The sequence below is a fragment of the Ostrinia nubilalis genome, chromosome 3 (genome assembly GCF_963855985.1).
Source record: "Ostrinia nubilalis chromosome 3, ilOstNubi1.1, whole genome shotgun sequence".
NCBI lineage: Eukaryota > Metazoa > Arthropoda > Insecta > Lepidoptera > Crambidae > Ostrinia > Ostrinia nubilalis.
The window spans coordinates 13,031,553-13,057,215 of NC_087090.1; the positions used below are offsets into that span (position 1 = coordinate 13,031,553).

General features: G+C 35.5%; 1 protein-coding gene across 1 annotated transcript in view; it reads left to right on the forward strand.

Moving 5' to 3' along the window:
• LOC135087985 (LIM domain transcription factor LMO4) overlaps positions 1–25,663 on the forward strand; it is a 121,502-nt gene that overhangs the window by 58,851 nt on the left and 36,988 nt on the right. Inside the window, exons 3-4 of the mRNA XM_063982859.1 lie at positions 24,424–24,582; positions 25,234–25,420. Coding sequence (XP_063838929.1) covers positions 24,424–24,582; positions 25,234–25,369 — 295 coding nt within the window. The 3' untranslated portion in view covers positions 25,370–25,420. The remainder of the gene's footprint in view (positions 1–24,423; positions 24,583–25,233; positions 25,421–25,663) is intronic.

Genomic DNA, 25,663 nt, shown 5'->3' on the forward strand with positions numbered 1-25,663 from the left:
AATTATCGGCCGATATCGGGCTATTTTCCAGCGCTACCTACCGTAATGAGGTTGTAAACAACACTGTCTAATTAAACTCCTTAATCGCGAAACTCAAACGGTAACCGCTTTTAAAACAAAACCTGGCAATTTTCGAGCGACCACCACGTAAATAGCCTTCGTTATATCGGCGCGGCGATCGCGGCTCATTACCTCCCCCCCTAATTAGGCCCCCTTCCTTCCGCACCCCCGCCGGGCTAGTCCCGCCGCCGGATTGTTTTCTAATAATTTCTTTATTTCCGTTCAGGTTCAACTTGTTACCCTCGTTCTTACAAATCGCTTACAAGTTGAACGTGATATCGAGATTTGGGATAGTGTTTAACCTTTGTTTCGTTTTGTCTTTGGTTAAAGATAGAAAGCATAATTCGCTTTTTTATACATATTTTTGTGTCTAAATACAATCTATAGCTATTCGCTTTATGTTAAAACTGTTTTCAATCCAATTACCTGCCATTGTACGACGCTAAATCAAGCGACAAAAATGTATATTTGAATGTGCTTTGCCTGTACAAAATTTTAATTGAACCATCAATTAGTGTACTCTAATTATTTTAGGGAACCCTCCACTCGCTAATTAACCCTCAAAAACAAGCGTCTGATTGGTAGATCATGTTATATGTCGTTAATCGATCCTCCGCGGAAGAAATTCAAATTGGCCCTCATTTCCTGCGCCCGCCACGAGAGGGCACCTGTATGCTGCATCCGGTGCGTCCAATTATTGGCTCTTTTACCCTGCAAGCCCTAACGATCGCTGGACACGCCGCAAAATTGAGATTGATTAATGACGTCATACTCGTAGCTCGCATGTACCGGTGTACCGCATGACGGAAGCATACGAGCTCGCTCTACTTTTTGAAGAATTTTATTTCCTGTTTTCAAAACTTTACTTAATAAATAACCATAGGCTACTTTATGGACTTACAATATTATCCTCCTCAGCATGGCCTTAATGCATAAGGCGTTTCAAGACCAATTTTTTTCGCTTATTTGAATGTAAAATCAAAAGACAATTTTCACTTATTTGGAACGAGCAAATTGCCATTCGTGTTTTTAATACGTCGATTAAAATTCCATAGTACCTGCCACCTTTCTTTTTAAAGTTACAAAATGTGTTATTAGCAATTTTAAAGGGCCAATAAATTTTCTACGCTTTCTACACTTACTGCGTACAAAAGCTTGCCTCACCCTTTCTTTGCTACGCGCTACGCCGTAGTAGCCATAAAAGTACTCTGCCGATTCACTTGTATGCTAGTCAGATTAAGCGATAAAATATAATATAATGGCAATAAAAAGTATATTCAGGTGTCTAACAACACTAACACACGACATTCGACCAAAAATATTCCGAAATAAGGCTGTGCTCGACTAACAAACTCTAATGTTTTCACCCGTTAGACGACTCTACAAAAGAATACCAAACCTTATTTCAGTGTAGATAGATATTATTTTGGCGTGTATTTCAGGCTTTATTATGTCGCGAGATGAACGATAAGATCGTCTCAAGCGCGGATCGGCACCTATTTATTTATTTATTTAATCAGTTTGAGCGACGGACAATGTGGTATTGTAAGCGCTGATTTATTGTCCTCGGCTGATCTATAATGGAGCCGATTCGTGTTTTATAAGCCAGATAAGGATGTGTTGTGTAATTTAATTGCTCGTTTAATAAGCCGGGATTAGGAAAAAATGTCTCCGTGTGTTTTATTCGACTGAGTATTTTTTGTCGCACATTTCGCTCACCGTTTGACAGTGACAATTAATAAGATTAATAGAAAAATCTCACTTTTGCTCAGACTTCAAAAATAATATGAAATGTCACAACAATGATACAATTAGAGGTTACACGGATTAATTACTCTGTAATTAGACGTTAATTAATAATACATTTTACTTAATTGTTTACAGAAGCAAACGTGCGCATGTGTGCTAAAACCAACACAAGAAAGTGAATACTTTTTAAAGAATGAAAAAGAAGCTTGTGTAAATTTAAAGCTGTAGTTCCACTAATTGACTGCATAACTAAACTAATAGTTGATTTCTTATAACTCTTTACTATTGCTAATTGATTAATAAAATCGTCTAATGCCACAATTTATAGCATCGATTCGCTACGCAATTAATTATGATAACAGCTTCTAAACGTCCGATATATCGTATCTACGCAGTATGTATAAATAGCATAAACACAGCTTTCCTCATAACTGCTCTCAGTTTTAATTGATACAGTTCTCACATACGTTTTTTGGTCGCACTTGAAAAGGAAGCAATTAATATTCACGCTCCACTAATTAGTAATAACGATGTTCGATTAAAAATATTTTTTCACCCAATCAAGAGTAAAAATAAAATATTATGATCGTTTAATTAGCGTTCTTTAATAGTACAAATCGTTTCACGTGAAGGCGAGGAATGAGGAATCTTAAGTGCTCAAACACATGTTTAAACCATAACTAAACTAAATTAAACTTTTAACTAGTCTTACTTAATTTATCTTCAAGACAATACGTTTAAATTTAAAGCACGCCGCACGTTATTGTGTAAATTATGCGGTTTTGCATTTAAATGGAACTATTGAGTTATTAGCATAGAAATGGCTTCGATGGTTAATCGGGGTGGTGTCAAAAATGTTTAATTAAAAAGATTGATGCTTACGGCAGAGCTAAGCACCAGAAGTACGGAGGAGTTGCAAACTTATCTAATTAGTTGGTGGGCGGGGGTTGGACGGGGGGGGGGGGGGGAGCAATTAGCGGTGATAGTCGATTAGCTCGTCGTACGAGTGCGGCTTTTGACAAATGTTTCGAGCGATACATTATTATTATTTATTGCAGTTACACAAATTGCCTCAAATAAACCCGGGTTTAACGATATGGGAAATTGTTGATTTATTACACTGATACTCCTTTTTTGTGTTCGTTTTTTACTTTAATTAGCAATAATCGATGAAAATTGATTGAAATTCTGAGCATTTTCATAAAAACAATAAATCAAGCTGGCATTAATCAATGAGAACCGACTAAAATTCTAAAATTATTTATTTTGATACGAAAAAATCAAGTGAATGTTTTTAAAACGGCTTTGACATCTGAAATAATTGTATTTTCATATAAACTGACTAAAAATATTTTTATTTAGTAAGCACGTTTTATCCACGCCTAAAAATCAAAATAATGAATGTGCAGTAATTTCCTCTAACCATATTAAATAAATAACCCAACCTAAAAAATCCGCCCTCTCATTATGACTTATAAACTGTAACAAGCTTTTACTTAGTAAGTACGACTACGAGTAAGTAGTGTACTAACTACACCACAGAATAATTAATATGAGTACTTAGTAATAGTTAAAAAATCCAATTTATGAATTTTCAAAGTATGTACCTACATTAAGTAAAAGTTTCATAGAATACAGACGACGACGACGTGTGTATATTTGTACATCAATAATTAATTAATAAAAAATATCTTGTTATAATAACATCAAGAAATCCTCGAATAGGCTATAAATAAGTATAATATTATGAAAACAATATAATCGAGTCAGTTATTAGTACCTCTGCTAGGCCACTTTGAAAGATTGATTAGTGAAAGTTTTGTAATAAATTGGGGCCCGTAATGCTGAGATAATTAATTCTTAGCACAAGTTAATTGATATTGGTACTAGCAGTAATTAGAAAACTTGGAGCTCACCAACAAGTTTTACTAAATCATAATTAAAACGATGTTTTATTATATTACGGCTTTTCGCAGCGCTTTGTAGATGAAATACAAAAATAATTTGCTTAGACATATTGTAGGCAATTTAAATTTTAAATTAATTATATGAGATTTTATTATAGTGAATATTTGGAAAAGGGGTGTGCTAAATAGGTATTTATTTAATTTGTTGCATGTTGATTGGCTTCTACGAATTAAGTATGGGTAAGTACGTCCATAGTGAAAGAGGAATCGTGTTTTTAGGAAGTAGGTAGGTACATTAAAAGCCATTTTCATGAAAAAATCTCTAAAATTAAGAACTTACTAGTTTTATTTCGAGTAAGTAGAGAATTATTAATTCGAAGCCATTGTTGGTTAAACATGTACGTCGACATTGAAAGGTTTTCATTTCCTCACAAGTCCAATAACTTTTTATTTATCAGTTTATTCTTTCGTGAGACCTACATATCTTGCCGTAACTAAATGCTACATACAACATAGTCTCGGGCAATAATTCCATCAAATTATTCCGAATGTAACCCTCCATTACCACCGGAGCATAAAAACTTATTAATTTAGGTACAATCGACAGCACATCAAGCTCTACATTTATAACGCAAAATAGCCCGTATTATAACAGTTTTAGATGCCACTGTGTATAGCTTCACCTGCTGTCGTCCGTACATCAGTGTGGTGGAACAGAACAAAACGTTACCAGCTCGCGGGTCGTTAACCCGGGATCATGATTACGTCATTACATTAAGCCATAGACAAGTAGTTATTACTGTACCTCTAGTAGGAAAAACTTTCGAGTTCGTTTCGTTGCGTATTCAAAGTGTCATCGAAAAATTTTGTATGAAAAATTAAACAGCGCCCCCTATATTATAGCCGCCCTAGGGGGCGCTGTTTAATTTTTCATACAAAATTTTTCGATGACACTTTGAATACGCAACGAAACGAACTCGAAAGTTTTTCCTACTAGAGGTACTGGTTATTAGCATGTTACAACTGTGATTACTTATTTGGGAATGTCATTGTCTTATTGATAACTGTAATCAAGGCAATGCATGTTTGAGGATTGTCGGGGGCTAAGCAACCGTGGATGGGTAACCGATCTGATTAGTTTAGTGATGTTGACATGCTGATGAATCTTAATCGAGCCAATAATGGTAAACTGTGGGCCCTGTCCCAAGACTTAGGCTTGTAGAGTTAACAATAAATAAGAAAACATAATGAAAGAAAAACATATTTTTCTTTCTTTCTTTCACAATTACAAGACCTATACATATACAGGGTGTTAGGTAAATGGCTATATGAGCCGACACTAGCCAATTATTTTAGTTTTCATACAAATCGAATTACATAAAATTTATTTTGTATGAAAATTTAAAAAAAAAGATCAAATTTCTGACTTCACCATACCATTTATAGGCCCATGTTAATATGGGCTAGTGTCGGCTCATATACCCATATACCTAACACCCTGTATATCTACTGGTATAACGCCTCTCATATTCTTGTATTTTTTTGTTATAAATAATGGGCTTATTATGTAACTTGTGTTAAAAATAAGGCTAAAAATGCGCTTGTTAAGTTCTTCCATTAATGAAGTATTTGAAATAATTGATACAAAAAGCAATGACACAATTACGCTGGACCTAAAGGCCGTACTAAGGCAAGGAATGTCTAGACTGCAAGCATTTTGCGATCAATGAAGCGTTTGAAATTGTTCTGAATTAATTCATTTATAAACAATGGGAGGGTGTGAATAAACCTTTATCAGAATGAAATCGCCTTAACACTTGTTTTTCTATTTCTGAATTGTTTTAAAGTGAGTTGAACTTCCATAAAAAGGTTTTTGTACAATTAATAGTAGATCACAATATTTGACTCTACATTTTTTACAATAGGTAATTCTAGTATTGTTTCTTGTTATAGCAGTCATAGTATTTTTTTTTCCAGAAGAAAGAAGCTCTTGGCCGACATCAAAATGATGATCAGGCCGAAGATGGAAGCGAGCTTCGGAATCCTCAACCACAGAGGAATATACCTCCTCTATGCGAACATTTCAAGTGTCTACCTTCTACGGTTCAAAAGATACAGCCCTGGGGCAACTGACCCACAGACAGCGTAGCCTTGTATAGTGTCCCATTGGCACCCTTTTTCAGAACTTCATAAGGTCTATTTACCCCAATACCATGTAGAGTTTTCCCTACTTACAAATTGTTTTAAAATATCCTATAAAAAGCAATGACATTACCCTTTACCTGCGAAAGTCGGTGTTACGGCAGGAATGCCCTATCGTTGAGATCGCCGGCCCGCCCCTTACCACTTGTTAAGTTTTTCCACGCTAGTAATAGTTTCGCTAAGCGCCCGCCACTGGAGTAGAACAAGCATTTAATTAAAGGACGCTCACCTCGCATTAGTGATGGGACAGTTACACACTTTTGGGGCAAATGGAGGGGTTTTGTGTGAGTTAGTGTTGTCTGCTTTTCGATAGGGAAATAATTAGTTTTGTGATTTCATTACATTCTAATTTACCGCTTCGTAGTGCAGATTTATTCATTCACTGTACTGGAATGACTTTTTCGTGAATTATTTTTATTTTTGTGTTCACATCAAACATCTATGGTCTATGTAGTTTTAAAAGGTGCGATTTTGTTACAAAAAATATTTTATTGTTGTCTGACAAATTGTATGCTCTTTGAGCGGAACATAGTGATACTACCTAATGTAATATGTCACCATTTTACCTATGATTCACAATAAATGATTTTGTATTTGTATTTGTACTGTTGCGCTGTCTACGAAACAGACTTTGTCTTCAAAGAAAAAATGTAGCAATCAGGGACATGGTTTCATACTCGTAATTTTGCTCGTGTTGCGATCTCTCATCAACTAGGTACCTAACCGTATTTATAGCATTCAATACTTGATATTCTAGTCATGTACTAAGTAAAGTACCTACTCTACATTACAATATTTTTTTATAGTACTATAGTTTAAATACTCGAGTCATCTTCCAGTACTCGAGTCCGGTCTCGCGCACACCCCCGGCCGATGTCGGTCGGCTCATCGCATGCGCCTTAATTAGTTCAGACCGCCCTAACGGGCTTATTTTGTTTTTCTCGGATAATTTTTAATTAAACGCTTGATTAAAATGAAAGTTTGCGTAAGTACCGAGGAACAATCGAGCCAGAGTTTAGGATAATGAATTAATGGTGTTACTTTGCGCTTGCCGCTCGCTAGGGACTTAATTAAAAATCGCCGATAGAGTGTGTAGAGGGGAGTTTGAACGAGTTCGCGGAACTTAGTCCGGGCCTGTTGTTTTACTAGGTATGTCAATTTGAATACGAGATTGCTTCACGGTTGCCTGTTAACGGGTGTACGTACAGGCGTTTTTTTAACGTACCTAATTGGTGCAATATTGATTGACAGTTTTATTGTAACACGACGACAAATCAAACTAAATACTGTAGCATTTTTTAAACAAAAACATTCACATTTTTGTGCAAAAATTACATCACAAGATGACACAAAGTTTAGCTTGAAATCCGATTTCAGCAAATAATAATTTAAGCGGGTCCATTTCTTCCACCTGTACCTAAATCTTGTTTCAAAATAGGAAAGGGTTATAATATAGGTACGCTAGTCGCAGAGATATCTTAAATAATCCAATCAACTCTACAATAATGATTACTAAAATAAACTCTATCTACATAACGAGTAAAAGTGTCTAGAAAGACCTCTTTATGGATACCGTGCGATAAAATGATGATCTAACGCTAACAATACCAACTTCATTAGAGCGATCAGATTCAACCGCAACGGTTTGTGGTGTAATTTACAAGCATAGCGTTGATAGATGCTCGTATTTGTGGCCTAAGTTTAATAAGATTAAGAAACACAGACTGCAAGTGTGTTGAACTGTAGATTGATCATTTGTTAAGAGTATTAATTCTAATTGCACTGTCTATGTTAGGCTGGGTTGCACCATCTTACTTTAACTTTGATAAAAGTCAAAAATCTGATCGAGAATTGTTTAATGGATTTGAAATTATCCGACCAGCAGGAGTCTATGTGTATTTTTGCCTACAAATTTTCTTTATTTTATTTACTTTCTCAATAAAATGTCCTATACCTAAAACTTCTTTCGTGGAAAGTATAGGTAGAGCTTTACAACTTCTGCACAACTTCGCCAGCAAGTGCGTCCCAAGGGAAAACAGGCGCCGATATCACTTAGAAAATCATTGACTTGTCAGCAACGGATCACTTGCTATAGAAGAGGGGAATGTCGGGCGTTTTGGAATGTCAGTCGCATGATGAAAAACAATCAACAATCAAGTGGGTGTAAGACATTTTCAACGTCAGGTTTGCCGATGTAGGTACTATGCTTTTTTTAACGCGTTCTTTTTCTTATTATATTATACTAGCTGACCCGGCGAACTTTGTTCCGCCTTAATGGCAATAAATAAGCAGACTTTTTTTTAAATTTCGAACGGGATAAAAAGTATCCTATGTACTTCTCCTGGCTCTAAACTACCTCCCTGACAATTTTCAGCTAAATCGGTTCAGCCGTTCTTGAGTTATAAGTGGTGTAACTAACACGACTTTCTTTTATATATATACTAGCTGACCCGGCGAACTTTGTTCCGCCTTAATGGCAATAAATAAGCTTTTCTTTTTTATTTCGAACGGGATAAAAAGTATCCTATGTCCTTCTCCTGGCTCTAAGCTACCTCCCTGACAATTTTCAGCTAAATCGGTTCAGCCGTTCTTGAGTTATAAGTGGAGTAACTAACACGACTTTCTTTTATATTATAGATAGAAGATGTAAAGACTAAAGAGTTCTATGTTCAAACTCATCAAATAAAAAATAAATAAGTCAATCGCTAAAGCAAGCGCCGTAAAGGATACAATTAAGGCCGAGTTGCACCATCTTACTTTAACATTAACAAACGTCAAAAATCTGTCAAACTTCATACAAAAACACCGGTTATTGTTTTAGTTAGGTACGGTTAAAAAAAGCTGGTGCAACTGAGCCCAATATATCAGACGCGGCGATTCACAAGCGGCAGCGGGAGCGGTAGCGGAGCGGGCGCATGTGTCATTAGCAAATTCTTGGTTTGTCGGCGGCACGCGCCGCTAACGAGTTTCTTACTAACGACGTGCTAACTTGATACACCGCCGCAGTCGCCAGGGCTGCCAAATTAAATCTGAAAAAACGAATCCTCAAACGAGTGTTTTGACGTTTGAAAGTTTTCAAACCTCTTTTATGCAAAAAAACAGACTTAGCGTCTTTTGGCGACGCTGCAATTTAGTAACCTTTTAAAATCCCTAAAGCTTTATTAAGAACTTTTAACTAAAACAAACTTTTTTAAAACATCGATACTAGAAAACAAAATGTACCTACCTAATGATGACATAGTGAAAAACTAAAAGTTTAATTTTTCAATTAAGGTAGGTACGCAACTTTTAAAACATTAATGTATAAAATTATATTACAAAAATAAAGTACAAGCTTTTTATAATTAAACTAAGCCTGTTCAACTCTTTCATTAGTGTAATTTATTTTCCATAATAATAATGTTCTCGCTAGCGTGTCTTAACCATTGTTACTAATTAATGAAATTAAAATTTACCAGTATGGGCCTTGTAGTTATTAAAGCCTTGCTTATTTTTATTATTTCAACAATATCTAGATTGTGAAGGTCGTTTCTATGATAATCACATTTTACTTTGTTGTTTGTTGCCCGCTGCTTTTTTGATAAGGGTATTTCTTGGTTAAAATAGAGCCGAGTAACTGAAACTCAATTGAATCAATTTAAAACTCTCCTTATTGCTTACTTATGAAATGATCACACCAGAAATGGAGCCATGATGTTTTTAAGTAAATGAAATTGCTAAGCAAAGTGTCTTAGAGCTTTAGACAGTTGCTCTGGATATAGAAATATTATCGACTGTAATATAAGTAGACCGTACTCTCTCAAGCGTTCTCAAGCTAAAAATCTCAATTCAGGAACGACGGCTCGGTGTCTATGTTAGGTATTCGTCTTCATTCGTTCAGTTTCCATTAGAGCGAATATAGAAATAATTCCGAAAGATTCATAGCACAATAGTCTATGAAAGTATTATCCCAAAGTAAGCGGTGTTACGTGTAAGCAAACACGATCTTGGAGCAACAAGTTAAGTATCCCCCGGACGCATCTCGGCTTTATTGAGAGCCATTCGTCTCCGATCGGCGCCCTCACTACTCCTGTCGGCTCGAGGATTGCCCTTTTAGCTTTGCTTTTAATATTTCTTTGAGAGGCTTAGATATCTTTGTTTGGATACAGGAATTGGTTGGTTACGTCATTCATTTGGTCTAATCTTATTGTTTTGCATTTCGATAGTATCCCCCGGATGCATCTCGATTTCATTGAGAGCCATTCGTCCCCGATCGGCGCCCTCCACTGCTTAGTCCAGTCATTTAAGCTTAAATTAGGTAAGAATCTCGGAATTAGAGATACCCAGCTGTAAGTCTGTAAATACTTGTATATTGACACCCTAAAAGTTGTCTCAAAACCTACATATGGTAGGGTGTAAGCAACTATTAAATTTTAAGGTCAAAGGTCACAAAAATCGGTTTTTTGCGCTTTTTTTGGAAATATCTCATTTCCTATGGGTTTTTTGCTATTTGTATTTATTATCAATATTGTAGAATACTAAATTCTCTACAAATTTTGTTTAAAATTTTTTTTTATACGGTGAACCGTTTTCGAGATAGAGGGCGGAGAGCGCGCGGTCACTGCATCACTTCAGGTCAACTTAAGCGGTTTAGGTTTTTCATACAAAAGGATTTTCCCGCTAATTCCCGTGGGAATTTCGGTTATTACTTGTTGTAAATAAGCTTTAAGTTTACTAAGGTACCTACATGCCAAATTTCAAGCGTCTAACTTCCGTTAAGCGTTTAGATTTTTCATACAAAAGGATTTTCCCGCTAATTCCTGTTCCCGTGGGAATTCCTAAGTAAACTATAACCTGCCCAGGTGTATGAAGAATAATTGTACCAAGTTTCGTTAAAATCCATCGAGTAGTTTTTGTTTCTATAAGGAACATACAGACGGACAGACAGACAGACAAAAATTTTACTGATTGCATTTTTGGCATCAGTATCGATCACTAATCACCCCCTGATAGTTATTTTGAAAATATATTTCATGTATAGAATTCTGTCCGTCTGTATGTTCCTTATAGAAACAAAAACTACTCGACGGATTTTAACGAAACTTGGTACAATTATTCTTCATACACCTGGGCAGGTTATAGTATACTTAGGAATTCCCACGGGAACAGGTATTAGCGGGAAAATCCTTTTGTATGAAAAATCTAAACGCTTAACGGAAGTTAGACGCTTGAAATTTGGCATGTAGGTACCTTAGTAAACTCAAAGCTTAGTTACAACAAGGAATTCCCGAAATTCCCACAGGAATTAGCGGGAAAATCCTTTTGTATGAAAAATCTAAACCGCTTAAGTAGACCTGAAGTGATGCAGTGACCGCGCGCTCTCCGCCCTCTATCTCGAAAACGGTTCACCGTATAAAAAAAGTTTTTAAACAAAATTTGTAGAGAATTTAGTATTCTACAATATTGATAATAAATACAAATAGCAAAAAACCCACAGGAAATGAGATATTTCTAAAAAATGCGCAAAAAACCGATTTTTGTGACCGTTGACCTTGAAATTTAATAGTTGCTTACACCCTACCATATGTAGGTTTTGAGACAACTTTTAGGGTGTCAATATACACGTATTTACAGACTTACAGCTGGGTATCTCGAATTCCGAGGTGAACTTACTATAATGACTGGACTAGCTGTGTAAGCAGTGGAGGGGGCTTGTCGGCTCGAGGATTGCTCTTTTAGCTTTGCTTTAAATATTTCTTTCAGAGGCTTTTTTTGGATACAGGAATTGGTTGGTTACGTCACAATTTAATCTATTTCCTTATTGTTTTGAAGTTTTTTCTGCCTTGTTTTTCGATAGTATCCCCCGGACGCACCTCGACCATTCGTCTACGATCGGCGCCCTCCACTACTTGCCCTGTCGGCTCGAGGATTTCCCTTCTTTTCCTCTTTAAGGATTATCTTTGGTTGGGTTAGTACTTGTTTTCAAGTAAAAAAAAATAGATTGATCGAAAACGTAGGAGTTTTTGAAAACCACTAAAATAAATTAAAGCTTAAACACAAGTTCTATTAAGTTGTTTAAATTATTAATACTTCCACAATTTGACGATGATTTTCCTTCTATGAGAACGGTTTTAAATCACTTGAAATGTTTTAGGATTAGTCTTAACGATGTGAATTTAAATAATAAAGCGTTAATTTCGTACTCGGCAAATAAAGACTATTACTAGAATACATTTTGTTCTACACTCATGTTACCCCTCACTCTAATGATCTCGTCGAGATATTTTAAATTATGTTCGTTACAACAATCCAAAGTACCTACGTGCAACTCGAGGCGCTCTTAATGAATAAAATAACATGTCAAGATACAGTCTTCATCTTAAATTAATGAGGATTCAGCGACGTATTCAATTTTACACGTAACGAAGGCAAATAAACTTCGGATAGGTAGAGGCGCCCAACTTCCCCATTTATTAAACTCGCGTTAAACACACACGTTAATTAATACCAGCATGAAAGGAGACCTAAAAGTTCCGATGAATTCTTTAAACTTCGTAAATGAAATTGAAGAGTATCCTATCAGTTCCGAAGTGACACTCCGTTACCGAAACTTTAAACTTAACTCGACACGCTCGAATAAATAAAACATATCCAGTATCCACATGTTAATGAGTTACGCCGTAATTAATGGACTCTATTCACGTTAGAAGCGATTATAGAACTTGTTTGGACATGTTTCACAGTTTATTAACTAATTAGTGTCATCTTCATATTTTGTTTCACAACAAGTTAATTTGTAAGCGGCGATAGTCGGGCCACTTAATTATAATAATTAATAAATATCAGGGCAGAGAGATGTGTTTGAAGAAAAGATCTTGCACTTTCCGATATTTTTATTTTACACTCACAATAACACAGTACATTAATTTCACTTCAAACTGGCAGAGCTTAAGCTAGACTAGTGTACACGTTGATGGTTACCGCAAGACTGCCCTAGAATAAGCCGACAACCATTTTTATAAACTCTCCCCACTCAATATCACAACAGTAGTAATCATTTTACTGTTGGTTTCATGACCACCGGAAGTATCTTATAAAATGTTTTAAAAATAGTTTAATAATTACTGTAATAATACTTTTGCATTTATATCTCATATTATGATTTTAAAACATTTTATAATTACATATTTAATCATATTTTATATTAAAATCAATAAAGAAACTGTACAACAATTAATATTATTGAAAATAATTGACTAAACACATTATTGTACTACTATTTAATAATGAAGTCTAACAATCGGCCATTCTGGCAACACGTTTGTCCTCAAACGTAAATTCAATTACTCTACAAAATATAACTATACATTTCAATTAAGAAAAATACAATCATTATACATTGAAATGAGATACATTCATAATGATGTTAAATTAAATTGATTTTAAAGCTTGATTTTAATCAAATAATTCAATAAATTATAATGAATTCACACTTCATTGATTTATTTTTTTAACTAGAATGCCAAAACGGCGCATAGACAAAGAAAAATATCTATTATAAATTATATTGTTATATAATGCTTTATACTACACAAAAAACAAGTATAAAACGAAACGATGATACACACACCTGGTACTACATCGGGTAACTTACATTATATACTTCTCTATGTACCTATTCATTCACATATATACGAGGTACACCCGGTACTACGTCAGGTGTATCCTCCTCTTTAAAATCTGTGTGAAATACCTGGAACTACGTCAGGTAATTTCCTCTTTAAAATCTATATGAAATACCTGGAACTACGTCAGGTAATTTCCTCTTTAAAATCTATATGAAATACCTGGAACTACGTCAGGTAATTTCCTCTTTAAAATCTATATGAAATACCTGGAACTACGTCAGGTAATTTCCTCTTTAAAATCTATATGAAATACCTGGAACTACGTCAGGTAATTTCCTCTTTAAAATCTATATGAAATACCTGGAACTACGTCAGGTAATTTCCTCTTTAAAATCTATATGAAATACCTGGAACTACGTCAGGTAATTTCCTCTTTAAAATCTATATGAAATACCTGGAACTACGTCAGGTAATTTCCTCTTAAAAATCTCTAAAGTATACCTGGTACTACGTCAGGTTACCAACTCTATTATTCACTATGCATGAAAGTCCCACCTAAGAACTACTGCAGGATGCAATTTTAACGTAAATTATGAACTATAAATTACTAAAAGTCTGGAACAACGTCAGACATAACTCTTGTTTCATTATTAATATTTGGTAAATAATTGGAAAACTAATATTTAAATCATTTCATAATACAATGCATATAAAAATAGTATAACAATAATTAAGCCACTCTAATTCTCTACATATTCCATTTCACTTTCGGAACTACTTGTAACATCATTACCGCTTAAGCTTATCCACGGTTGGATCTGATCGACAGCCCACACATTGCTATATTTCCGTTTTCCTAGATTAGACCCGGGAATTGAAGAAACCTCATACCTATCGTTGTCAAGGACTTTTGTTATTTTATAAGGACCTGAAAATACAGGTAGTAATTTTTTACTCCGTCCATCGTTCGAATTATTTTGCTTTTTCACTTTCACTAAATCTCCTAAATTATATTTCTTTGGATTTTTACGTAGCTTATCAAAACGTTCTTTTTGTTTTACTTGATCTTTCTCTATATGTTTGCCTATTTCCGTTCTGATTTCCCCTAAATCATGTTGTGACCGTGTTTCCATGAATATATCACTGAATGCGTTTTCGCCAGCATAATTTAAGTTACGACCAAATAAAGCTTCAGAAGGAGATTTTCCCGTGCCTTTATTCAGGGTATTGTTAAGACCCCATTGGATTCTACCTAGCTCTTGATCCCATTTTGTTTCACCAACTTTGTCTACATAAGAACACAAAGATCCCAAAACAGTACGGTTATACCGCTCAACTTGGCCGTTGGCTCTAGGTGACGCCACTGCATTTAGAATATGTTTAATTTTGGAATTGTCACAAAACTTTTCAAACTCTTTAGATGTAAAACACGAGCCTCTATCAGAAATTAGCCTAGTTGGATAACCGAATGTACAGAACACATCACTCAGCGCTCGAATAGTAGGAGTAGATTTTAAATTACGTAAGGGTTTTAATATGCAGAATTTCGTGAAACCATCCACAATTAGGAGTATATACATATTACCTCTACTACTTCGAACAAAAGGGCCTAGATGGTCTATATGACATGTATGAAAAGGAATTTCAACTTTGGGTATGGGATGAAGGTAGCCTTCCTTTTTGCCAGATGTATCTTTCCCATAAGCACAGTGTACACATGATTTTACATACTTAGATACAAATTTCTTCATTTTCGGAAACCAAAAGTCTTTTTTAATTTTTGAAAGCGTTTTCTCTAAAGAAAAATGACCGATTTCGTCATGGTTTTGCTGACATATCTGCCATCTAGCCCCCTTTGGCACTACCCATTTTAGCTCGTCTCCCACCTTACGGAATAATTTATTATCTTTCACGACAAAATTTTCTTTGATGTCTACAACGTCTTTGTATTCGGAATCGTCTAAAACTTTTCTAATATGTATAACTTTAGGATCAGTTTGCTGTAAGCTCATAAGCCAATCTTCTTGAGTGATGCTAAGTACCCTAGGTAATTGGTTCTATTAGTAATTGATTCGACTCTACTGGGTTGCGGCTAAGAGCGTCAACATGCGTCATTCTATAATTGGGACGATAAGTAATATTACAATCATATTCTTGTAGCGTCAGCCACCAGCGAGCAATCCTAGGCAAAATATCCTTCTTCGAAAAAGTAGCTCTAAGAGCATTGCAGTCAGTTACAATAGTAAATTCTATTCCTAAAAGGTAGACTCTGAATCTATTCAGTGAAGTAACAACAGCTAATGTCTCAAGATCATATGCGTGGAACTTTTGCTCGTCAGGAGTAGTTTTTCTACTGTAGAAAGCAATTGGCTTTAGAGGTGCATTATCATTTTCTTTTTGGAGCAATATGCCTGCTAATCCTATCTTACTAGCGTCTGTATGCAACTCAGTTATAAACTCTGGATTGTATAAAGCAAGGACTGGTCGCTGCGTTAATTTATGTTTTAAAGAATCGAATGCCTGTTGTTGGTCAACACCCCATTTCCAATCTATTGATTTCTTTGTAAGATCTGTCAAAGGACGAGCTATAAGAGAAAAATCTTTAATAAATTTACGAAAGTAGCTGGCCAAACCAATAAATTGTCGCACTTCATGTACGTTTTTTGGTTCAGGAAAGCTTTCCACAGCTTCTATTTTGACTTTTCCTGGTCTAATACCTTCATGACTAATTTCATATCCCAAATAATCTATGGACGTTTGAAAAAAATAGCATTTCTGTATATTTAACGTTAGATCAGCATTATTCAGTAATTTGAAAGTGTTTTCCAATTTATCAAGGCCTTCCTGAATAGTTTTAGATGTTATTATTAAATCATCCATATAAGCAAGTGCTTGCCTAGCTGGCTGTTGGACGTTGCCATCGTCCAATATTTTGGCAGATAAAGCTTTCGTTATTGTTCTTTGGAATATGGACGGTGCATTGACCAAACCAAAAGGCATTCGTTTAAATTGGTACAATCCATCGGGCGTTACAAAAGCAGTTAAATGTCGAAAATCAGGCTTTATCGGAATTTGATAATATCCACTAGTTAAGTCAAGGCTAGTAAAATATTTACAACCACTTAATTGATCAATTTGATCTTCAATTCGGGGTAAAGGAAAATGATCTTTAACTGTACGACTATTGAGCGCTCTATAATCCACACACAATCTTTTACCCCCCGTTTTTTTAGCTACTAGTAAGATTGGACTTGCATAAGAAGAAACAGATTCCTCTACAATATCATTTTCAATAAGTTCATTGACCATAGATTGAACATCCCGACGCTCTGAATAACTCAATCTATACGGTTTATAAACAACTGGATTTTTATCATTTAGATGTATTTCCATCTCAGTTATATTAGTGCAACCAAGTTCCGAAAGATTTAGTGCGAAAGTTGGCCGATAATCTGATACAAGCTTAAAAACTTTATTTTGATCAGCAATTGACAGTTCAGGATTGATGTTGACATCTGATCGGGCAATTGGTTCATAATGACTTTGTAGTTTGTAACAAGAAAGTTCTGGATTACTTTTTACCTCATTTAGATATTCGTGCACAATATCGGCGCGTGTCAAAAGAGAATGTTTTGTAAGTTTAAGGTCATTCATTGGTGAAACTATTAATATTGAAGTCTTCCTATCTTTGACGCTATATATGCCTTCCTGAATCCAGAATTCACATCCAGGATAAAAGCGATAACTACCAGAAACAAATAGGGTACCATTTATAATGTCAGTAGTATAACATGTTACAGCCCCTGATTTGTTCACTACAGTATCATCATTGATGAATAATTTTACTGAACAACTAGACTCTTCCGCGATACCAGGCAATTCAGAATTAATTTCACGATTCAATATGTGGAGAGTTTTATTTGTTTTGATAACTAGGACATTTGATTTCTCCGTAAAATTTTGCCCTACGAGAACAGGTACATGCAAATGTTCAGGTCGGACGACGTAAGCATCTATCACCGATTCTACTTCGTCTATGCCTAAAGTAAAACTAACTTTACCCAATGGGGTAAGTTTCGATTCACCGACACCTTTTATGACCGGTACTTCGCTATCCTCATAAACTAGCCCGTATTCATCAACTAAATCACTCCTGATAAGTGAACAGTCACTGCCAAAATCAATAAAGCACGACACCTCAAAACCTTTTCCATTTATAGTGCAATTTTTATAATATTTACTATGAGCAGACTTAGTATATTCCTGTGTGTCAACAGCCATTACTCTTTTTTCAGTTATTTTATCTTTTGGTTTATTTTTCAGAAAACATTCTTCCGTCTTATGGCCAATTTTTTGACACGTTTCACATTTTAGAAGAGGTTGTTGACACGCAGAAATCCTGTGACCAGGTTGTTTGCAATTATAGCATATAAGAGCTCTGCATTGCTTAGAAAAGTGACCAGGTTTTTTACACAGGTTACACGTAATTGTACTATTAAACTGAGAATGTTGTTTTGGCTTACTAAAGTTTTTATTGAAATCATTCTTTTCCCTACACATATCCTTGAGGAATCCTAGTAAATCTTCAGGATGAGAGAACCTTGCCGAGGATGCACTGGCCCTAATAGTTTTGTCATCTAAGCCATGAATAATGCAATCTACAGCTTTTTTATCTGATATGTCGCACGCGCTAAGAAGTACCATTTTATCGTAATAATATTCATCTAATGATTCACCGGACTTATAGCGTCTTTCTAACATGTCGGACAACAAAACTCCATAATTTGATTCAGATGGAAAAGCTCTTTTGAGGCATTGTTGCCATTCTGACCAAGTTCTATTAATAGAATGTAAACCCTCGTACCATTTTTTAGCATGTCCTACTAAACGAGGTAAAGCAAAGTGTGCGGTTTGTTGATCAGTCCACTTATATATTTGAGAGCACTCATTAACCTTAGATATCCAGGTCTCAATCCTATGGTTTCTTACTGTCGGGTCAAATTCAGGGATCATATTTTTGTCATAATGTAAAGTTTGACTACGATCCGACTTCATAAAATTACTCATCAAGTTCATAAAATCATTTATATTTACATTATAATCATTTGAATTAGATTGGTGTGATTTTGAGTGTTCAATGTTAATATGCTGTGGCAATGGGTGGTTTCGATGAGAAACACCGGCTACCTCATATGGCTCAAAACGATTTACAGATTTGTTACGACGATAATCAGGAAATCTATTGCATGATGTACGCCTGTGTGCCGATAACCTTGGTGGTGATCGACTATTTTTTCTACGACTATCATTATCGTACCTTGAGGTTTCTGGACGGCGCGCATTCAGGATAGGGCTGCGGCTCCTGGTGCTCAGCCGGCTGCGGCGGCCGCGACTGCACCGCGATCTGCTCCGCTTCTCCCGGGTCCTGCGTCCGCTGCCTCGGTCGCGCTCACGTGATCTGCGGGGGCCGACTTCTTCATCACCTGTCGGCGATGGAGTTCTTACAACCCGGCTGCGACGGCGCTCATTGTCACCATCTTGCTCTTCGGTTTCCATTATTTGTTCACTGAAAACACATTTTTTTGGACAGTAAATGTTTTAAATAGCTATATGTAAATGTATTACTGTTAGTAAATGTATATAGAGAAAGATAAATTATTAAAAAGGCAAATTCTTAATGATTCTCTTAGCACTTTCATTTTTCATTGATGGACTCAATTATTACTCATAAATTAATAATAAAAATAAAGACACGGTATCCCGCTAGATCTAAAATAATCCAGAGTGGTATCATTAAGTATATTATTTTGTGTAGGTAAGTAACCCATCCTCTTTTTTTTTTTTTTTTTTATACATGAAAAAGCAGAACAAGGAGAGAAATAAACGCTATACTTATTATCCAAATGTATTAATCTCAATGCCAAAAATAGCATTATAGAGTACATTTACTAATTAAATAAAAATAAATAAGGATCCGTGGACATTTTTCACTGTAACTCTACTAGTCCCAAACTAAGCAGAGCTTGTATGTACTTATGGCTACTTGAAAAAAAATAAAAAATAAAAAAAACCGATAGAAACATTACTCTTTTCTTTTTGTATAGACATACATTTTAGGTAGAAAACAGCCAAACTAATACAAAGTAATATGTTCATGCACACAAATGGTTTTTTTTTTTTTACTATGCGGGAATCGAACCCGCGACCTTGGCACACTTCATTATTTAAATAATTTAAAAAGGAGAAAAAAAAAATACGTACCTTGTGGCGTAAACTCTATCCCACTTCTGATAATAAATATCAGGGCAGAGAGATGTGTTTGAAGAAAAGATCTTGCACTTTCCGATATTTTTATTTTACACTCACAATAACACAGTACATTAATTTCACTTCAAACTGGCAGAGCTTAAGCTAGACTAGTGTACACGTTGATGGTTACCGCAAGACTGCCCTAGAATAAGCCGACAACCATTTTTATAAACTCTCCCCACTCAATATCACAACAGTAGTAATCATTTTACTGTTGGTTTCATGACCACCGGAAGTATCTTATAAAATGTTTTAAAAATAGTTTAATAATTACTGTAATAATACTTTTGCATTTATATCTCATATTATGATTTTAAAACATTTTATAATTACATATTTAATCATATTTTATATTAAAATCAATAAAGAAACTGTACAACAATTAATATTATTGAAAATAATTGACTAAACACATTATTGTACTACTATTTAATAATGAAGTCTAACATAATGTTGTAATAAAATTGCCTGTACGTTAACTTGAAAATTTTAGGTAATTTTGAACTATTATTGTTAAATTAATCTTGGTGTTGTATTTTCTTATAAAACGAGCGTGCGTGAGTTTCACCTGCCATGTCAATGGATAAATATTTTGTCATATTTTACAACTTTTTTTTCGTAATAGACATGCTTTTTAGATACTTGAAAGGAGGTAGAGTACGGACTAAGAATTTTAATGTCAAAATACTACCCATACAAAGGGCTACTATGAGAAATATTTATTTCCGTAAATCCAAGCTAAATCTTAAATGTAAGTCCAATCTACTTAGCCCGATCTAGTATGAAATTACAGGTAGGCAATTAGGCATATAATGTCAAGGTCCTACTCGCCTTAAGCACTACAATCGTTGTAATGAGCTTAATCAAGTGTAATCAAGTTGAAACACCCTGTATACCTCCCAGTGCAGTGTATTGATCCTAACTCAATAAATGAGCTTTGTGGATTATGTTATTGAATATTGGTTTATGTGTTTCTATTTATTCATTTTAATTATTAGTTTCTTTTAACATAAGTACTTAAGTAAAATATGCGTTCTTTAATGTGAATAATGCTCAGGAATGCTTAACACATCATGGTAATAGACATCACTCCAATAAGATAGACTCCGTGAGTTAATGAAATGCTTAAAACAAACGTTTTAAGCCCATGGGGGATACCAATATCAAACGATCACTCTGCAGGCTATTTTTTCATAAGTCTCAAAATGAAACTTATGCACTGCAGTAAAAACAAGACAAACTTCCAATATCCAATTCACGTTTCAAATCGACGTCAGCTCGCAGAAATTTGTTTTTATCTTAATACCTTGTAGTGATGCTGCTGGTAGTCCAACACAAATAGATTCGTGTATGTTTGTCTTGGCGTGGTTTAATTAATTTTACCTTCATACGCCGATACTGTTTGTCGGAAACCTTAATTGAAAACGCTCTTACCGGAGTAAATGAAACGCAATCCTATTTGCTCCGAGTGATTGAAGCGAATTTATCTTTTAAGACTTTCAAATTTATCTTTAACCCGCTCCGAATGTTCGCCGTTAAATTATTTGAAACGAAGAAGTACAGGTAATTAAATTTTGATTGCCTTCGGTCGGATTGTTATTGCGATTTATTAATGTTGGTGTGGTTGTAATGTAAGTTATGGCGGTCGGACTGAGCGATTGTGATAATGAGTCATTAAGTATTGAAAGCGATTAAAGCCTCCAGCTGAAAGGGATCCCACACTTCAGGGCAGATTATGTCAAACTAATTACTAACAAATGAAAAAAAAACGAGAAAAGTGTATTACTCATAAATAATGAAAGAGATAAATACAATAAAGAATTGAGTATTGAGATAAAACAAATATTAAATAAAACAAACTCATACAAAATCCGCATTCCAGTAATGTATTTTGATACCGTTTTGACAAAAGAGATAAAACTGAAATAGTTTTACTGCGACTCATATTTCAGAGCATTCACTTACCTTTACTAATAGGAAACATGAGAATAGCCTTTAAAATCTAAAACCTTATTTACTGCTGAAATAAATCGCAACGAAACTAACCACGTACCGATTTTTATTTCGTAAAATTTCTCTTACACGGCGAACACATAAATATTGCAGCGGACGTGATATGGATAAATGTTTAACAAACTTTACAGCGTTCACACGTACACTTCGGCGTCTAATAGATTTAACAAATGAAAAACGACTAATGTAAACATCATCATCACTTATTTCAATGGAGAAAGAAAAGTATCAATTGGAAAAAAAATCCTCTAACCAAACTATTAGTTTAAAATAATGACACGTAACTTTAAAACTGTTGTGCTATTTTATTCAAAAAGAGTTTTCTTTAACTTTAACCACACTTGTTACCCTTTTTTCAGTGTGGATAACTTTTAAACTTAATATTACGAGCGTCTCTATGTCTTTTGAAATAAGATCCATAAATTGTCGAATGTATAAATGTGCTTCTAATATTAGTTCAATTTGAAGTGATACATTATAAACATAGAGCGTCACATTTCATGAATGATATTAATTTGTTCTACACGATTAGAAACCCATTAAGTTGTGTAACTTCGTTCCCCCTATTGATTGGTTAATTTATGTATTTATAGGCACAGTAGGTTTGGGATATAAGTTCTGTACTTCATCATCATCATCATCATCATCCTTTCAGCAATATAAATATCCATTGCTGAGCATTGGCCTCTTCTAATGATTTGCAGATTATTTGGTTGGTAGCATCGTATCTAGCACCTTCCTTTAATCTTGATAAGGTCATCTGTCCACCTAGTGGTACTTATCTTGTTTATATTAAAATATTATTTTTTTATCCACAACGAGGAAGCTCTTGGCCTGTATCTCACCTGATGGTAAGTGATGATCATGCCGAAGGTGGAAGCGAGCTTCACCCGGAATCCTCAACCACAGAGGAACTGGCTATCTTACCTCTAATTTTTAAATATTCCTTTTCATAACAACAGCTGAATGAATACAATTTCATTGCGCTGAACCATTCTAGGTTCAACCTGTCACAATAGAAACAACTTAATATTAATAAACATCAGATTAGCTTTATCTGTACGATTACATTGTCATTTTCTCTGATATAATCATCCACGATAACGCTCATTTAATTAGTGTGTAGACTGATTTAACGCAACATTATTAATGAAACCATTTTAATACCAAAGCTATGATATAATGGGCAATTAAATACGTAAATAAGGACGATAAACTCTAGCGAATAATAAATGTCACAATAGAGGTAGATGCAGAATCCATGCTTCTACTAAATTATAGGCAAAAAGAAGAATTAGGCTGAGTTGCATCAACTTACTTTGACCGTAACTTTGACAATAACCGGTGCTTTTTGTATGGAGTTTTACAGATTTTTGACGTTTGTCAACGTTAAAGTAAGATGGTGCAACTCAGCCTAAATGTTTCAACTCTCTCACCAGTTTTCAGTGATTTTAACTGATATATTTTATGATAACTGTGGTTCTGACAGCTACTAATCACTGCTTACTACTATAAGGTTACACAAAAGTTTTCTGAAACAGACTGAAATCTTACTTTAACTGTCTAAGGTTCAAACGGCCTTCAAGAAGGTTCAGAAGGCCGAGACAATTTCAAAAACGGCTATTGACTTTTGCAAAAGTTATTTTCACATACCCCACTTGCCTAAAACCTCCCCACTGGTAACTCGACAAGGAAATATGAACACCGCGGTTGGATTTGGTATCGCTTATAAAACTCGCGGAAAAGCACAAAAAGTCGACCTTACCACCCTCGAAATAAAGCCGCTGTACGTTCCCCCACTGTGGTAGACCCTGGTGGGTGAATAACGTAAATGCTATTCGGTGATTTATGAACGTCTTTGTTTTATTAACCATCTATCACTACTAACGAGGCCATCGCACGTTTTACAGACTGCAGGATTATAAATGTTAATGCGCTTTTAAGATAATATCATAGGTCAATACAATTACTGCATTACAATATTACAAAATGGATTTCTTAGGAAATGTCTTGTTTAGATGGACGTAAAGATGATAAATGTTGTAGAAGTTTTTGTTTAAATAGTTTACACCTTTAAACTAAGATAAGTTTTAAAATAACTTTAGAACAGTAGACATTTTTGCAGTCATCATAGATCACAACAAAAAGTCTTGCGGAGATTTTAATTAAAAGCTTGCCATACAATCGACATAAAAAAATATCAGATTGATGTTAACATTCCATCTTATTATTCTACGCTACCTCAACCAATCAGCACCATCAAAGTTCAGCAATATTACGAACAAATAGCGCCTTATTACAAAAAGTTAAACCCGGGATGACCACTGGTTAAGATTATTAAGAGTTCAACTAGAGTTTAACTTTTTGTAATAAGGGGGATAAGGTCAACTAACATTGCTAAAGCATTTATAGCAAAGTGAAATATCTCTTGCAATTCAGTCTCTTCGTCAATCAATTTTTATCTCATCTTACTTGCAAGATTATGAGATCTATTTTCTGTGTCAATACTACTACATAATACATCGAACTTTCACTTTCGCAGCTCAATCCCTAACATCCCCTCTCTATTGTTCCAGAATGTTCGGTTCAGGCGGCGCGTGCGCAGCGTGCGGGCAGGCCATCCCCGCGAGCGAGTTCGTGATGCGGACGAACGCGCCGCAGCAGCCCCTACACGTCTTCCACATAAAATGCTTCGCGTGCTCCAAGTGCGGCTCACACCTAATGCAGGGCGATAGGTTTGTGCACTTTATTATTTTCTTTTTAATCTGAAGATGTTCAATGCTGGAAGAAGGTCAAGGATTTCCACAACGACTGGTGTTGCGCTGCTTGAATCCAGGCGCTTCCTGGAACCTTCATCTACCTTTACCTTTTACATACGATAATTCATTAAGAGTTATGCATTTTAAAGTTACTACCATCTTTAAGATTTGAGACGTGTGCACTACAATGTAGGGTATTGATGTAGAGTCTACCATCAAGGTTTTATTGAGACATACGTAGCTCGAAACTCGATTAAATCTCAATAATTTGCGCCTACTTTTCTATAATTTTACAAGTAAATACATGTCATACATGCTATAAAGAGACAGCATAGTGATTTACGTTTAAAGCGCTGCGCTGGTAGAACTAAGTACGTACCTATGTCAGATTTTTCACTAGACTTTTCAGTCTGTGGAAATCATTTGGGGATGCCTGCCTATGTTCAGCAGTAGCGTACTGTAGCTGATATGATGATGTCAGTCTTCACATTATCAAGAACAACCCAACATTTATGTACCATCCTAGACTGCAGTACGATTGCAGTCAAATACCAACCTTATCCTGCATAAAAAAATATCACCAGATCTAAACCCTTGATGACCTAAACTACTCAACTATCCCCCCAGGTATTACATGCTCGCGGGCTCCCTCGTCTGCGAGCAGGACTGGCAGAAGCTGATGAAGAGCGCGAACGCAGGCAGCGGGCCCGCGGCGCCGGTGCGCAAGGGCAAGGTCGGCCGCCCGCGCCGCTCGCGAGAATGAGCGCCGCCGGGCCCTGTGCCCGCGCATCACTCGCATAGGGACTACGAGGAGGTATGTACGAATTTACCCTTCAAATACAAAAGTAGGCCCTTTTGAGTGCACTTATACTCATCATCAATTCATCATGATCATCTCAGCCATAGGACGTCCACTGCTGAAGATAGGCCTCCCCCAATGCTTTCCATGTTGCCCAGTTGGTTTGGTAGCGGCCTGCGTCCAGCGCTTTCCTGCTACCTTTCTGATGTCGTCGGTCCACCTTGTGAGTGGACGTCTCACGCTGCGTTTTCCAGCTGC